Source organism: Carlito syrichta, unplaced genomic scaffold (genome assembly GCF_000164805.1).
Source record: "Carlito syrichta isolate Samal-C Ts95f unplaced genomic scaffold, Tarsius_syrichta-2.0.1 Scaffold315198, whole genome shotgun sequence".
NCBI classification, from domain to species: Eukaryota; Metazoa; Chordata; class Mammalia; order Primates; family Tarsiidae; genus Carlito; species Carlito syrichta.
This window is the reverse complement of record NW_007259294.1, coordinates 897394-913997: the sequence shown is the minus strand read 5'-3', so window position 1 is coordinate 913997 and position 16604 is coordinate 897394. Positions and strand designations below refer to the sequence as shown.

General features: G+C 45.0%; 1 protein-coding gene across 1 annotated transcript in view; it reads left to right on the top strand.

Annotated features, from left to right (window-relative positions):
- The window catches only part of GAS7 (growth arrest specific 7), a 247056-nt gene that overhangs the window by 184067 nt on the left and 46385 nt on the right, over positions 1-16604 (top strand). The window contains exon 4 of the mRNA XM_008072471.1: positions 10373-10458. Within this exon, the coding sequence (XP_008070662.1) occupies positions 10373-10458 (86 nt within the window). The remainder of the gene's footprint in view (positions 1-10372; positions 10459-16604) is intronic.

Below are 16604 nucleotides of genomic sequence, written 5' to 3'. Positions count from 1 at the left end.
TCTGTGGGGGAGAGACATGGGGCATCTCCTCCTGATGTCCTCAGGAGATGTGAGATGGGCATTCTTAGACCAAGTCCCCAGACCTGGGCCTGTTCACCCTTAGATCTGCCTCATCATAATTCCAGCCTTCACTTTCACTGTTGTTCTTGTGGTTTTTTTTTTTAAACAATGAGAATGCCAGTGTGAATACTGTGAGGTGTGTCCTCTTTCCTGAATGGCTCCAGGCCAGGCAGACAGTGAAAAGAAGACTCAGCTGTCTTTTCCAGCCAGAGTGATTGTGGAGGAAGACAGGACAGCAACATGGGCAGAGGGAGGCTTGTTTGACTGGGTGTGTAGCGCTGGCAGGTATGACTGCCACGGCCTGCCATGCTGGGGGGAGGGTCTGGTCGGTCTTTCCCTCTGAGTCACAGGGTCATCTTTCCAAAGCCTGCTCTCCTGGCACCAGCAGTATCCTCTACTGTCTGTGGGGGCTGTCCCCCTGAAGGAGGGCTTGAACAATCTAGCTGTGGCCCCTAGCTCAGAGGCCTGGGCTTGACAGACTCTCTTTTTCACCCAAACAAGCATATCAAGAGCCCTCTCTGGCCAGCCTAGCACTGGGTTGGGTGTTTGGCCCCTGAAGGGGGCTGAGAAAAGCAGTGAGGTGGGTGGAGCAGGTCAGATTCAGAGACCAGAATCACCAGGTGGCAAACGGACGAATGTGTGGATGATGACTTTCCTCCCTCGGCCCCACCCTCAGGGTCCTAGGGTAGAGTCCTTAGAATTCCAGGCCTATCAGTTCTGCAGAAAGGGGCTTTGTGCTCAAATACAGTTGGGAGACCTGCCTCTTCTACTCCACTTGGAGAGTCCATGTGCACATCAGTATTCTGAAGGCTCAAGAAATGAAGAAGCCTGCTTAACTCCCTACTTCCACCCTTTGCAACATACCACATACTGTTATGCTTTCCTCTCTCCACAGGGTGATTTTGCCTACTAAGGGACACTGGGCAATATCTGGAGATTTTTTTTTTTTTTTTTGAGTTGGAGTCTCACTCTGTCGCCCAGGCTGGAGTGCAGTGGCATGCTCACGGCCACTGCAGCCTCAACCTGCTGGGCTTCAGCGATCCTACCACCTCAGCCTTCCAAGTAGCCGGAACTATAGGTGCGCACTACCATGCCCAGCTAATTTTTTTTATTTATTGTAGAGATGAGGTCTCGCCAAGTTGCCAGGGCTGGTTTCAAACCTGTAGGCTCAGGCAATCCACTCACCTCAGCATCCCAAAGTGCTGGGATTACAGGCTGAGTCACCGAGCCCAGCTGTGGAGACTTTTTTGTTGGAGTTTCACTCCATTGCCTAAACAGGAGTACAGTTGCACAATCATATCTCACCACAGCCTTGACCTCCTGAGCTCAGGTGATTCTTCTACCTCAACCTCCCGAGTAGCTGGGACTATAGGTGCATGCCACCATACCTGGCTAATTTTTTTTTTATGCTATTATGCCTTGCTATGTTGCCCAGGCTGGTCTCAAACTCCTGTCCTCAAGCAATCCTCCCACTTCCTAGAGTGCTGGGATTATAGGTGTGAGCCTCCATGCCCAGCTGAGGAGACATTTTTGATTGCCAGAACTGGGAGGAGATGCTACAGACGTTTACCCACTGCCTTCTCTAGTGGGTAGACACCAGAGATGCTAAGTGCCCATAATGTCTAGGCCAGTCCCACAACACAGAATCATCCAGCACTAAATGTCACTGGCACCAAGGTTGAAAAATTTTGCTCTAGTGACTCAGAATGTCATTCCAGCAGAGCTCCAGGGTCCCTGGGCCACAACCCACTGAAACCAGAAGCCACAACATCTTATGTCAACATGAGAAGTCCCATGTCATTAATTCTAAGACCGCCTCCCCCCACCCCAAGATTTTAATATCTTGGAAATCAAATGCATCCTACAATCAGTATATCCTGGATACATCTTCTCTTCTTTGCTAGTGGTACTTAAGAGTACCTCTGACAATCTGTAGCATCTTAGATTTGCAAAATTACAGCTTGTTAAACTGGGGCCTTGGGCATAGGGCTCCTCCATGCCAGGCCTCACTTTGTCCATTCATCAACTGAGGGCCTGGGGGAAGATCATTATGGGAGGGCAGCCCCATGCTTGCTTTCTTTCTTTCTTTTTTTAAAGCAGGAGTTATTGAGAGGACAGAAAAGCTCCCAAAGGGGAACGGACCGAAAGGGTTGCTCCTCTCTGATTCTTGATGCTTCCTACCCTGGGGTCTGAAAACATCAGCTCTCCATCCACTCTCCAATGGGAGTAGGAAATATCCACCAATGAGGCTGTGGGAGGATCCAGGATAATTTGACATCATTTCCAGTTTTTGAATCCATAGCTCTTAACTGAAATATAAAATAATCACCACATTGGTATTTCTTTCTACAGGGAAGCACTCGGTTTTTTTCCCAGCTCCTTTTCTCATTCAGTTTTACAAATAGCTTTCAGGATACTGAGCTTTATTGTGGGAGAAAAATAGACTCAGAGAGGATATAAGGTTGCTTCAAAGCCCGCCCTCCCCCCCATCCTCAGGCTCCTGAAGTGGTTCACTCCTCTTCTGGAAACTACTCAGGACCCTGGATCTCAGCCCCCTTTGTTCTGTTCCTGCTTCTGCAAAAGTCACAGTGATGGAGTGTCAAGCCATCTCATTCAAAATGTGCCAGCTACTGCTCTCAGTATGGGGGACATAGCCGTGGACCCAACAGATACATGTGGTTCCTGCCCCCAGGGAACCTGTGTTCTAGTAGGGAAGTTGGACAAATAAGCAAACATGAAATATGTTAGATATTCCTTGCATGTTCTCATGCAAGGAATTAAAGCAGGGCAGTGTGTCAGAGTGTGACTGAGGAGTCAGGAAAACCTCAATGAGCAAGTGACATTTGGGTCAAGATTTAACAACAATGAGAAGACGGAGGTGGGGGCTTGATTCTGGGCCAGGGAGTAGTTAGTGCAAAGGCCCCAAGGCAGGAATAACCTTGGCACATTTGAGAACAGAGAGTAGGCCAGTGTCTCTGAAGAGTGTGAGACAAGCTGGAGAGTGGTATTAGATGAGGGGGAGGGTCGTCAGCAGGGGTGGAGCCTGCCAAACCCTTATGCCAGTGAGGGTGTTGGGATTTCATGCTGAGTGTAATGATTGGGGAGGGGGGAGGTAAGCTGCCAAATGCCACAGATGTGTGTTGTCGCTGAGAGAAGCACCTCCTCGAAGCCCACCAGACAGCACTTGGCTCTGTTAAGACTGCTCTTGGTTAGCAATGATGGCGGAGTTACCGGCAGAGTGGACGGTGAGGGCATTGTGGAAAGCTCAACCACATTTCTTGACCACACACATCTCCTATGGTCACTCTTGAAGATGAACATGGAAAAACAGGTCAGGAAGAATGTCTGGGGGAACCACAAATTAACGCAGCCAAGCCATGCTTCATGGAGGCAAAGGGGTGAAGATCAGTTTTACTTTTGTGTTTAGCTTCCTGAGCTTCTGGAGAGGGTTTGAAGGGCCACCCACGGACAGAGCTGGTTCATTCTTCGTGCAGGTTTTTTGGATGCTCGTCAGCACAGCCAGCCAGGTTAGGTTACCAGCTGGGGAGAGAGATCTAGAAACATCCCCAGAGCCCCCTCACAAATTAGATTCCACTCTTTGAATGTCGGGTGCTACTTAGAGTCAGCTCTGGGCTGGGGACATTTTCCGGCATTGCCTCTTTTAATGCCACCACAGTTATGGGAGCTGTGTTAATTCAGTAGCTTTACTAGAGGGATTTCTTGCCAGGCTCTCTGGGTGGGGACCACGGAAGTAAGAAGTAAAGTTTAAACCAAAACAGAACACCTAAGACGCTATTCAGTAACTGCCACACATATTAAAAAACCCTCTTTGGGCTCATTTAATGTGCTGTGTGGAAATATTGATTTGTAGAGAGAGAAATGGTAACAGGCAAAGGGAAAGAAAATTTGAATGAAAATGAAGGCTCTGGGAGTTTCATATATGAGTCACTGGGTAAATGAAGACAGGGTAGAGCAGCGTTGTCCAATGGATCTCTCTGTGACAATAAATACATTCTGTCTAGGCTTTCCAATATGGTAACCACTAGCCACATATGGCACTGAGTACTTGAAATGTGGTTGATGCGCCTGAGGAACTGAAGTTTTCATTTAATTTAACTTAATTTAGTAGCTTTATAAGAACTTTGGAATAATTTTAAATTTACCAAAAAGCTGTAAGGACAGTACAGAGAGTATACTTGTTTGCCTGTGTACCCTTTACTTGGTTTCTTCATTAATGTCTTACATAACCCCAGTACATTTGTCAAACTCTGAAATTAACATCAGGCATGACTGTTAACTAAGCATTAGACATTATTTGGATTTTATGAGTTTTTCCACTAATGCTCCTTTTCTGTCCTAGTATTCAGTCCTGGAAACTATATTGTGTTTAGATATTATTTACATTTGGTTTGTTTTATCTAACTAGCCACCTGTGGCTACTGCATCCACAGCGTAAATGTAGAGAATGAATTCCTTTCTGAGCCTCTGGGCCTGGTATGTGCATTGAAATTGTATTTACTTTTTTTTCTTTATAAGGATAGAGGAAATCTATTATTTATTGTGGATGCCCTGGCAGGGATTGGGGAGGGGTACTTCAGGAAGCTTGGGTTCAGGATCTAGCTTTACCCATCCTTGGGGCCTGAGCCCACCCTGGGATCATCCTTAGGCTTCCAGCGATCCCAAGGAACCCAGATTAAAGAAGAGGGATCAAGGACTTTTGCAGAGGTCAAAGACCAAGGAGAACCCACCTTGGAGCCTGAGGAGCTAGCTAAGCATGTGTACCAGCAGGCAACTGTGCTCTCAAGCAGGGGCTCTCTGGGGAAGGGGTTCCAGAACCCAAGACCTCCCCCTTACCCACACCTTCTTCCTGGTTCAGGAAGCCCTGAGCAACTCTCTTCTTCCTACACAGGAGCAGAGGAGGACCTTCTCTTCATGGCAGAATTAGCAGTCACCAGGCCCAGAGCAGCTTTCACAGCCCTAAACCAGACTTCCCCATTGACTACAGGGAAGGTCATGGCACCCCTTGTTGGAAGGAGGTGTGTGTGTTCGGTTAGAATCAGTGGTTTGGTAGGCAGAGGCTCCAGGGACCTTACGAAGTCCTGTTTAACCTTTGATGCCCCTGGAGAACACCACATGTGTTTAACCATTCACAACCACATGGGGAAAAGTAGTATCAGTTCCATCTTTGGGAACACAGTGTGCATCTTAGATAACCAGAAGAGACAGTGAGGACCAGGTGGTCAGAGAGATATTTCTGGAATAGAAGGCTATTAAACAGACCTGGTCTGTTTATTACCCCATAAACAGACCAGGGTAGATGCTGGATACTCCTGAGAGGTGTATATGATGACAGAGGAACCCACCAGGCCTTCTAGGGTGCTGTGGGAGGGAAGGAGGAAGTGACTGTGCCTTTGGGCTGTCAGAGCTGCTGAAGTACAGAACTGCCTGCCTTCAGAACCTGTGCATCTATGGCCACAGCTGTGTTTCCCAAAGTGGGTTCTTTGGTAGTCGTGATGTACATAAAGGGATTCTATGTCCATGCATGTGTAGGGATGCGGGATGGTATTGCCTTGTTTGGGATTTACAGCGCATATCAGCATATTTTTAAAGGCCTTCTGTAAATAAACGAATATAAATCTGAATAATGGGAGCATTTGACCCAAATTATTTGAACCATAACATTCTACTCCTTCCTTCCCTTCTCTGCATAACACTTACAGTAAACATCCTGCAGAATTGCTGTTCTATATAACATGGCTGGGAAACATTATGTTGCACCATGTTTTATGTATGATAGATGGGGAAAGAAGGGAGGGAGGGAAGAAGAAAAAGAAGGAAGAAAGGTAGGAGACAGGGAAGGAGGGGAGGAAGAAGGAGGGAGAGAGAGAGGGAGGAGTAGAGAGGGGAGGATGGGTGACAGAGAGCAAGGGAGGGAGGAAGGATTTCAAGAACCAAGGCCTCAAGGATCCCAGGTTTCTTAACCTTAAGGAATGAAGTTACTATGTTTATTCCAGAAAGAAGGGATATTAGGCTACACCTGAGGGAGATAGGAGGGAGTGTCCAGGGCTGATTTTCTTGTATGCTTTCAGGCTTTCCGGGGATTGGGAACCTGGACATGAGGCTCAGAGGATGGAACTTTTTATGTAAGGGATTGGGACTGAGAAGTAGAAGCAGACCTACCAGGAGGATGGATTCTGGGTGGCAGACATTGCTGGCTGTTCATTGTTGCTTGATCTTTCTCAATAATTTTGCTTCTTCTCCTTTCTTCTCTTTTTTTATCCACTTCCCCTACCCTGACCTCCTTTTCCTCCTTCCTTCCCAAATATCTGTCACCTTCTCTTGTTATACACCTCCCAAGCCCTCTCTTTGTCTGTTTAACTCCCATAAGAGAAACAAAATGTGTGAGTGCCTGTGTTTATATTTATATTTAAAGCTACTAAGATTACGAGATTAAGCTTTTGGTTCCCGGTTTTGAATCATAAAACAGCTGAGTTCGGCATTTGTGGTGAGCTATGATTGTGCCATTGCACTCCAGCCTGGGCAGCAGAGTGAGACCCCAACTCAAAAAAAAAAAAAAAAAAACAGCTGAGTTTAGCATTTTATTTTTTTTCTTTTATCTCCAAATTGGATTATGTTTCTGTATGGTTATGAGTGATCCTTGACCAGTGTTATTTCCCCCATGCCTGAGGCTAGCCCAGAAGCACCCACTTCTGGCCTCCTTTTTCTCGTGGATAACCCCTGGTGAGCCAGGAGCCCAGAGGATGCGTAATGCCAACAGAGAAGGCTTGTGGTGAGGTTTGCCAGGATCTTGTGGGCCATCACTGCCCAGATCTCCACTGAGAAGTGTGCTGGGTGTGCCCGGGAAGTGCAGCAGGACAGGGTGCCCAAGGAGAGCTGCTACGTGGGGAGAAATGGTCGAATGGAAAATTATTTTTTCTTTCCTAGTAATTGTTTTGACATGAGCATAATTAGCCAACAGCTGACAGACCAGAACTGAAGTGAGAACAAGGGATTGGATCAGGGACAGAATGCCTCTGCATTAGTGAGTTCCTGGCTGCTGTGATCCTGGCGGGTATTGGGTCCGAAGGGATAGCAGGAATTGAGTGGAGGGTCTGGGATAGAGTAAGTTGCAGTCCCCTCAGGAGCTGGGGCCATGCTTGGTTTACAGGGACTCAGCATCATCAAAGATAGAGACTGATTAACCACTCAGGTAAAAACCCATGTGTTTCATTGTTGCATCAGACTGAACAGTAATTCAGGTTTGTGTTGTCTTTGTTTGATTTTAGGATCAGGGTAATGTTGGCTTCGTAAAATAGGCTGGGAAGCCTGCCACATGTTTCTGTGCTTGGGTATTTCTTTCTTGAGAGAGTGAATGAATTTGCCCATAAATCCATCTGGGTCCAGTGCTTTTTGTGGGGGGTGGGAAGTGGGAGCACACAACTTTTCAAAGGTTTTGCTCTTTTTGGCGTTTTGGGGATCCCTTGAAACTATTTTGATAACTTGAGTCTTATGGAAGGTTTGGTGCTTAATAGCGTAGAATTATAAGTCATATGCTCTTGCATTAAAAAAAAAAACCCTCTACTTGTTGATTGTGTTTATGTTTTCATTCTGATTCCTAATTCTGAGCATTTGTGTTCTCTCTTACTCTCAAATTACTCTGGATTATCTGCTTTTTTTTAATTGTTGTGATTCCTATCTCCATCCCCCATCACCCCAAGTGCGCGCACACAGAACCAGCCCTAATTGGCTAATGTTATCCTATTTCTTCACTCATTAATTTCTATTGCCATATTTATATTCCTTTCTCCTGGTTTTGTTTGTTTTGGGGGGTGAGGGGGCTTTTGAATTTTTTTCTCTAAAATCTTAAGTTGAATGTTTAGTCCATTTATTTTTGTTCCTCTGGGTTTGGTAATGAAATAATTAAGGCTATGGATTTTCCTCCAAGTGTAATTCAGTCCTTATTCCATTTGTTTAGGTATGCTCTTTTTCTTATTCCCTAAATATTGTGTAATTACCATTTTAAATTCCTTTTGACCCGAGATTATCTAACAGGGCATTTTCTTAAATTTCCAAGGGCTTGGGAGTTGGGGGAGGGGGAATGTTGTATATTTATTCTTCTATTATTCATATCTACTTTTATTGCTTTCTGGTCAAAAATGTGGCCTGTGTTATTTATGCCTTTTGCCATTTATTGACAGTTTACTTGTGGCTTAAATATGGCCAATTTTTTAAATGTTCCCGGACTTCCTGGCAGAACATGTTATCTTTGTTTGTAGATGCGATGTTTAATGTATCTCTTGTTTCAGGTTTAATTACTCAGGTCCTCTTTGATCCTTGCTTTTTTCTATGAATCAGTCCTACACTGAAAGCAATGTGGGGAGGTTTTCTACTGTTGCTTTTAGATTTTTTAGCATTTGTGTTTCATCCATGTGGATACTAAGCTGTTGGATAAATAAAATTTCTCGAGTGTTATGCCTTCATCGTGGGGTGTATTTATCATCAATCTAATGCCTTTCTTGGCATAGCTTTATGCCAGTGTGAGTCGATAATCCCTTGCCCTCTCAGCATTCTCCTGGATGCTGTTACATCTTGGTCTTTGCTTTTCAGCTGCCTGTATAATGGGTGGATATTACCAGCACTTGGCTAGCTGCCCAAGAGGCGTGGGTGTGTAGCTGGCCTGTAGCTGGCCCTGCAGGGCTAATCTGTTGTGTCTTATTGCGTCCCCAAGCTTCCATGGCACGAGGGACCTGCTCTGCACCTGCTTTTCTGTTTTCTTGGTATGTATGTGCCCACCTTCTTTTTGGAATGGGGGCCAAACTCTATAGATTAAGGAGAAGCCCAGCTGCCCACAGGCACTCTGTTGAGTATGGCTGTGTTCGCAGATGGCCCTGGATTTTTCACTGCAAGTGGAGGAGAGTGGGATACATCCCTCAGCATGAAAAAGGTTCTCCATGGAATAGTCCTCATCACCCCACTGCCTGTTGCTTGCTGCCAGCCCTTGTCACCCTAGATGAGTACATGCTGGTGACTTGCAGCCATTCTCTCCTTTGCTTCCCGCCACACTGTAGAGCCGTCTTCAGAAGGATCATGAGTTGAACATCAGTGTGTGTATTTTCCTCCAGACTGACCTGCACTGTTTATATGTATTGACAATTCCTCCGAGCCTGGGGTATGAGGGTGGCATGCTTTCCTGGTCTCCAGAGATCATGCAGGCCTGTGGCCCACAGCTACTCAATTCAGGAACAAAAGCAATGGCCCTCCTTTTCTCTACCCTTCCCATTTTATAACAAAGTACTTTACACCTTTGCATACTTTTTACAATTATTTCCTGTTGAATTATGATACCAACAAAGACAGGTCAGGAGACTAGATGGAATTATGCCCATTTTTCAGGTACAGAACCCAAGGATTACTGAGGAGAAACTACTCTCATAAACTCATGTAGTTACGGATATCTTCATATGGGAGCAGTACCACCTCTGAGAACTGAGTTAACGTGGGTCCCAGTGTGAATTCGTGATGTCAGGAGCATGCAGTGGTGCTGGGGTCTTGAAACTGGCCATAGCGGGAGTATTTATACCCTCCTTTTCTCTACCCTTGTCATCTAGAGAAATCGGCAGACTCTGCAAATTAGGGCTCCCTCTGCCCCTTGGAGAGCAGGTTTATCAACATGCATTGGGAGCATGAGTGAGTGTCCCCCAAGAGACATAAAGTTCTAGGGGTTTAGAACTAGAATTTTAGAGCTTCAGGTTATTATTTTTTTAATTTTAGGAAAACCGTGACTTGAGAATGAAGTGCAAATGATCACTTAGCTATTAACTGGCAGAGCCAGTAATACATATATTCATGGCAACCAATAATTCCAGTCCTCTTTCCACGATACCCACATTATACTGCTCTGAGGGTTCCTTAGAGAGAGGTGGAGAGAACTGTAGGAAGGTGGTGGATGGATGCCTGACTGTATGGCGAGAGATCGAACCCTTGATTGATACCTGTGACTGTAACTGATGCAGTATTTGCAGCGGTGGCAGCAGGATTGTAGTGACCTCACTTCCTGTTAAGTGCATTCCTCTTGCTTGAGAAGAAACTCAGTTCCCTGAGAGTTCAGCAGTTTGGGGTCTAAGGTTTAGAGAGTTGCTTTCAGCACGTTTCCAGCTCTGCAGATACTAATAAGAGCCTGAGGTCTAATTCTATCCATGCAAGACCTCTCAGAGCCAGGGAAGGAGGTGGGAGAGGGGGCTGCAAAGGCCAACAGGCAGGGGTGCCCGTCTGTGGCCTGCACAGCATCTGAGCCGTGTCTCTGTCCCTGCAGTGAATGGATACCACGCGTCAGGGACCACAGCGCACCCTCAAGAGACTACCCACATGAGTCTCCGAAAATCCACCGGTGATTCCCAGGTAAGGGGTCCCATTAAGGGAGGTAGGGGTAGCTGTTTATGTAGGCCCAAGAAGGTTTCATTAGAGACACATCCAGGGCCAGGCTCACAGTGGCTTATGCCTATAATCCCAGAGCTTTGGGAGGCTGAGGCAGGAGGATCTCTTGAACCCAGAGTTTGAGACCAGCCTGGGCAACATAGCAAGATCCTATCTCTCCAGAAAATAACAAAAAAGACAAGTCTGTCATGGGAGTCCAGGTGAGCAGTGCAGTTTTGCCCCCAAGTAGAAAGTGGTTGGTGTATCTGGGTTGTTCCAGTGTTTTCTGATGGGGAGAGGGTTGGATGATTGTGGCTTGTTTGTTTTCTAGAAGTTGAAGGTGGTTTGGAGGAGGGGATGATGCTATGGAATTGTAACCCTTAGGGCAGAGGTTCCCATTCTGCGGTCTGTATTCCTGACACATGCATCTAGGTTTCCCCAAAACTTGGAAAGTGTGGATGTGCCAGGCCATTTTCCTTTTCTCTGCCTTACCCCGTTGACCCCCAGACTTTACCCAGAATGGAATTTAATAAAATTTGTGAATCTTATTTGATAGGCTAGCAAAGAGATAGCTATGGATGGAAGGAGGTGGGCATATGTTTTAAGATTCCCAAACTGCTTTCTCAGTTGCTGTCCCAGTAGACGCTTGTGCAGATGTTTGAGGTAGGTGTCACTACCATTCCCATGGTATACATGAGGTCCCTGAGGCTCAGACCAGTTAAGGGACTTGTGCAGACTCACATAATGATTTGGGGGTCAGACTTGACCTTGATGCCAGTTCCCATAGATTTTCCAGTTCCATTAAGCTGTGCCTAAGAAACTGAGGATGAGTCTTATTTAGTCTACCCTTACATTATCAACAAGATGTTCTTAATGAACGAGCTCCACCACCCTTTTCTAGGAATTAAAATGCCAGAATTCTGGGGTAGTGGTGATGATGACAATCGTGATAATTGATGATGATTATGATGATAATATTGCTGAAGTTGGTGCTAACAATAGCCACTTGTGCAGTGGGTTCTCTGTAGCAGTCACTGAAGGAAAGACCCCGTGACCTGTTTGTATAATCGGCTGAATTGTGACACTCAGCTTTAATACAGACAAGAGTGTTAATTTTTGGAAACATTATTAAATTGTTCTCTTAGGAGCCTGAGTATTGGGCTCAAATCCAGTTCAGTTAACTCTGGAAAAGAATTTGGATGTGAGTGTAGATTGGGATTTGTTAAGTTTTGATGGACTTGTGAGTCACCTGGGCCTCTTGGTAAAATGCCAGTTCTGATCCAGGAGGTCGCCAGCCCTGAGGTGAGACTGATGCCACCGGTCTGGGGACCACGTCTGAGTAGTGGGACTCTAGGCACAATCAACAGTACACAGCTGGATTCTCTGTCCCCCTCTATCCCCTGCTCATGCCACCCTTCATGAATCAACCCTGGGCTCTGTGTGTTTCCTGCCGATTCCCCAAACAGCCTTCTCAACATAGCTGCTGTCAACCTGTTAGAAGTGAAACCCAGCTGGGCTTGGTGGCTCAGCCTGAAATCCCAGCACTTTGGGAGGCTGAGGTGAGTGGATTGCCTGAGCCCGTGGGATCGAGACCCACCTGGCCAACTTGGCGAGACCTCATCTCTACAATAAATCAGAAAAATTAGCCAAGCGTGGTAGCGCGCACCTGTAGTTCCAGCTACTTGGAAGGCTGAGGCGGAAGGATCTCCTGAGCCCAGCAGGTCGAGGCTGCGGTGGCCGGGAGCGTGTCACTGCGCACTCCATTCTGGGTGACAGAGTGAGACTCCAACTCAAAAAAAAAAAAAAAAAGAAGTGCAACCCTATTTGTCACCTGACTTGGGAGTGTTTTTGAAAAGGTCACCCTCAGTTCTGATGTTTTAACAACAGCAAGCTGGTGCTGCTCTGGGTATCATCAAGAAGTATATTGGAAACAGCTTCCCACCCTCAAAATCATTCTTCCTTCCCAGTGACTCCCCCTGCCTCTGAAAATACTGTGAAGTTGTCACTCAATCATTTAAAAAATATTTACTGGTATCACTTACATCTTAGACGCTGATTTAACAGAGTGTATCATAAGCCATTGACATAGGAATTTCTCTTCCAGTGTCTGTTCTTGGAATATTATATCCAGGGATTCTGATTTATGTGGAAGGCTGTTCACTCAGGAATTATATATAGCACGGTAATAGTGTACCCAACCTAATTGTCCAGCAGCAAGGGATGGGTAAAATGAATTATGGCGCTGGACATCCAGCCAGTCAATGATATTATGCAGCCATTAAGAGGCATTCTTTTGATGAAAACTTAGTGATTTGGGGAAATGCTCACAACATAATATTGAGTTGGAAAAGCAGAACACCAAATGCATGCATAGTCAGTCTTATTTGGGAGAAGGAAATCTATACTTAAAGAAAAATAATTGGAAGGAAAATAAACCAGTGCATTTATGGTGGTTCTATCTGCATCTAAAACTGTAGTTCTCAGTCAGGGGATATTTGATAATGTCTGGAGACATTTTGATCATCACTACTGAGGAGGTGGTGCTCCTGGCAGCCAGTTTGGAAAGGCACGGGGCATGTCACTAAATACTCTGTAGTGTGCAGACAGGGCAGCTCTCCACAACAGAGAATGATCCAGTTTGAAAATATGAATTGTGTTGTGGTTAAGAAACCTTGGTTTAAGATCATGGGTAATTTTTATTTTCTTTACACTTTTCACTATGTAAAAAACTTCCTAAAGTGAACACATTTTGCTTTTATAGGCAACAGATACAATTTCTTAATTTTACAGAATAAAAACTAGAAGGGAGGAACTGGTATTAGGAATTCAAGGAAGGCCAGCTCTGGAGACTCAAGTCTGGGTAGGCAGTGCCTGATGTCAGGCGGATTTCAGTGATACTCTTTTTGGATGATAACCTTGGGAGTTGAGGTATCATCAAAGTAACAAAAATAAATATGTGGTACATGGAGAGGGTAGAACACCAGTTCCTCACCAGTTTCCAGGACTCTAAGGTAGAATGTTATTCTTTTAAACTGTGAAAGGGAAACATTTGGATACCAAAGCTACCACTTGAAAAACATTATACCTTTTTAAGTTTTGTAAGGAGAAGATGTTTCCTTACATTGCCCAAGTTGGAATGTAGTGGCCATTCACAGGCATAGTCATGGTGCACTGCAGCCTACAACTCCTGGCTTCAAGAGCTCTCCTGTCTCAGTCTCCCAAGTAGCTGGGACTACAGGTATATACCACCCGGCCAGGCTAGCTAACTGCTTTTTATCCTTGTTAGTGAACCTGTGGGCTGGTTATTCAACAAGGTGCTGAAGACTAAACATAGAAATGTGTTAAGAAGGTATTTATGGGGGTACTCTTGACGGTGGGTCCCTAAGTATATGTGGCATTCTTTGGCATGCTTGTAAGAATTTCACTTAATTATAATTGAAACATGAGTGAATGAATGAACAATGAACACATGCCTTTATGAGATGCAGGGTGTGGGGTGGATAAAGCGGTTTGTTCAAGGTCATAGAGACAGAACTCTGGCTGAAAAAGTCCACATCTGAAAACCCCTGTTGTGTTCCCTAGCTGCTAGCTGCCCTCCTTGAGTAAGCTAATCTGGAAGATTAGAATGTTGGGGGTTGGGGGAGGGCAGACCTAACTGTTATGGACACCAGGAATGTGTCCCCACTGTGTTCTGTTGTGGGTAGGACTGATGTCTGGGTGCTCAACACCTGAGGATGCCTGTGTCCTCCTTCACCTAACCCTGGGAGACCAGGTAGATGGGTGCAGGTGGTGATGATCTGGTGCCACCCAGTGGAGGGTTTCAGTTCTACATCCCTGGGCTGGCTATCTGGGTACGGAGTAAATGGAAATCACCTGATTGAGGGGAGGGAAGAAGGATCCAAGGCTGGGTAGTCTTTGGGGCCTTTGCAGAAACAAGTTTTAGCTGGCTCTCTTGCTGCCGGTCCACCAGTGATCCATCATCTTTCAAGTGTTCTGAATTCCTATGAACTTTCCAGGAAGACCTGCTAGACGTAGGAGAGAGCAAAGTGAATGGGGACTAAGGGCTTGGAAACTTAAGAGACCCATTGGACTTAGGGAAGAATGGAGTTTAAAACGGAGAAAGAGATGAGATGCTAAATCTCTACCACCACCCCCTGCAATTCAATGATATTTGTTCTACTGAGAATTTGCATCTTTGCCAGGTACTGAGACATAGGCAGATACAGCCCCTGCCTTGATGGAAGTTTATAGCTGGTATGGGAGAAAAAGACATTAGATAAGTGATTATGCAGTTTCAGCAGTGATAAGGGCTGGAGGAAGAGCATGCTCTGAGGACCTAACCTGGTGATGGTGGTGGCTGGTAGTAGAAATGTCAGGAATGGACTCCTTAAAAAAAAAGATAACTTATTCTAAGACTGGAAGAATGAGCAAAGGCTTAGCTTGGCAAAGAGGCGGGGAAAGAAAAGCATTCCAGGTGGAAGGAACAGCATATGTGGATGCTTGGAGGCAGAAAGGAGTGTTGTGTTTTCAAAGAACCCAAAGAGGTGGCTGTGGCTTACAGGAAGTCTGCACAAGCCTAGCATGAGGAACTTGGGTTTTATCCTAACAGTCCTGGGGAGCAAAGGGCTTTACAGGATCCCACCTGCCAAAGGGACAGGACCCAGAAGATTATTTGCAGGGGGAGAAAATGGCAGCTAAGAAGACATGGCTGTGGGGGGGGAAGCTTACTGAGTCACTTGTGAATGACCCACTACAATTTATCAAGCACTTTCCACATGGTACTACCGTCCTTTCGTGCTCAGGGTGACAGTTAAGCAACCCAGGTGGGGCCAGGACACCAGGCTGGGAGGGCTTTAAAAGATAACTGGAGAAAGAGTTATCTGGAGCATAGGGAAAGGAAAGTTTTTTAAAAAACACCTTTCTGGTAGGCATTTGCAAGTCTTTACAAAAGAAGAGGGAATGCTGTAATGAAGTACCACAGATCCGTCATTCAAGTCTAACAATAACTTTCATTTGGCCAGTCTTGTTCATTTGTGTTCCCATCACCTCCCTTGAGGCCCCATCCTATTTTAAAGCAAATTCTTGACATATTTCAGAATGTGTATCTCTAAGGTGGGGAGACGTCATTATAATGCCATTACCATACTTAAGAAAACATTAATTTAATAATATCTACACCTAATATCTATATATTAATATATAATAATATTTATGTATAGATTCCCCAAGTAATTCAATAATATATATCATAATATATAGAGATATAATAGTGTGTGTGTGTGTGTGTGTGTGTGTGTGTGTGTGTGTGTACCCCAGATGCCTTTTATAGCTGCTTTTCTTCCCAATCCAGGATCCATTCAAGCTCACACACAGGGACATCTGTTGCTGTGTCTCTTTAGTGTCTCTCTCCCTCCTTTCCTCCCCCCCCTCTTTCATTGTTTTACAGAGATGCACTTAAAATAACCATATAATTCACTCACTGAAAATGTACAATTCAGTGGTTTTTAATATATTCACGGAATTGTGCAGTCATCAGCACAATCAATTTTAGAACATTTTCATCACTCCAAGAAGAATTCCTTCAAGCCTTAGACAACTACTATTCTACTTTCTGTTTCTATGGAGTTGCCTGTTTTGGACATTTCATATAAATGGAGTCATACTATGTGTGGTCTCTTGTGACCAGCTTCTTTCACTTAGATTAATGTTTCAGGCTTTATGTTGTAGCGTGGGTCAGCATTTTATTCTTTTTGATGGCTGGGTAATATTCTGTTGTATGGATAGACTATTTCATAGAAATTATTGCATTAGTCGTTTGTTTCAACTCGACTCAATCCCTCGCACATTTTTTTCTTTTGTTTGTCCTCACACCAACTATTTATTTATTTATTTATGAAGAATCCAGGTCAGTTATCTTGTAGAATGTCCTGCCTTCTTGTTCTAATTCATTGTTTTCTTGTGCTTAGAACCAGGTTAAGCAGTTTTGTTTATCTATTTATTGATTGATTTTTAAAATGTCAACACTTTGGAGGATACAAGTGGTTTTTGGTCAGGGCTTTAAGTGTACCCACCACCCCACCTGTGCACATTGAACCCAATAGGTAATTTTTGCCCCCCTCCCCCCCCCCCCC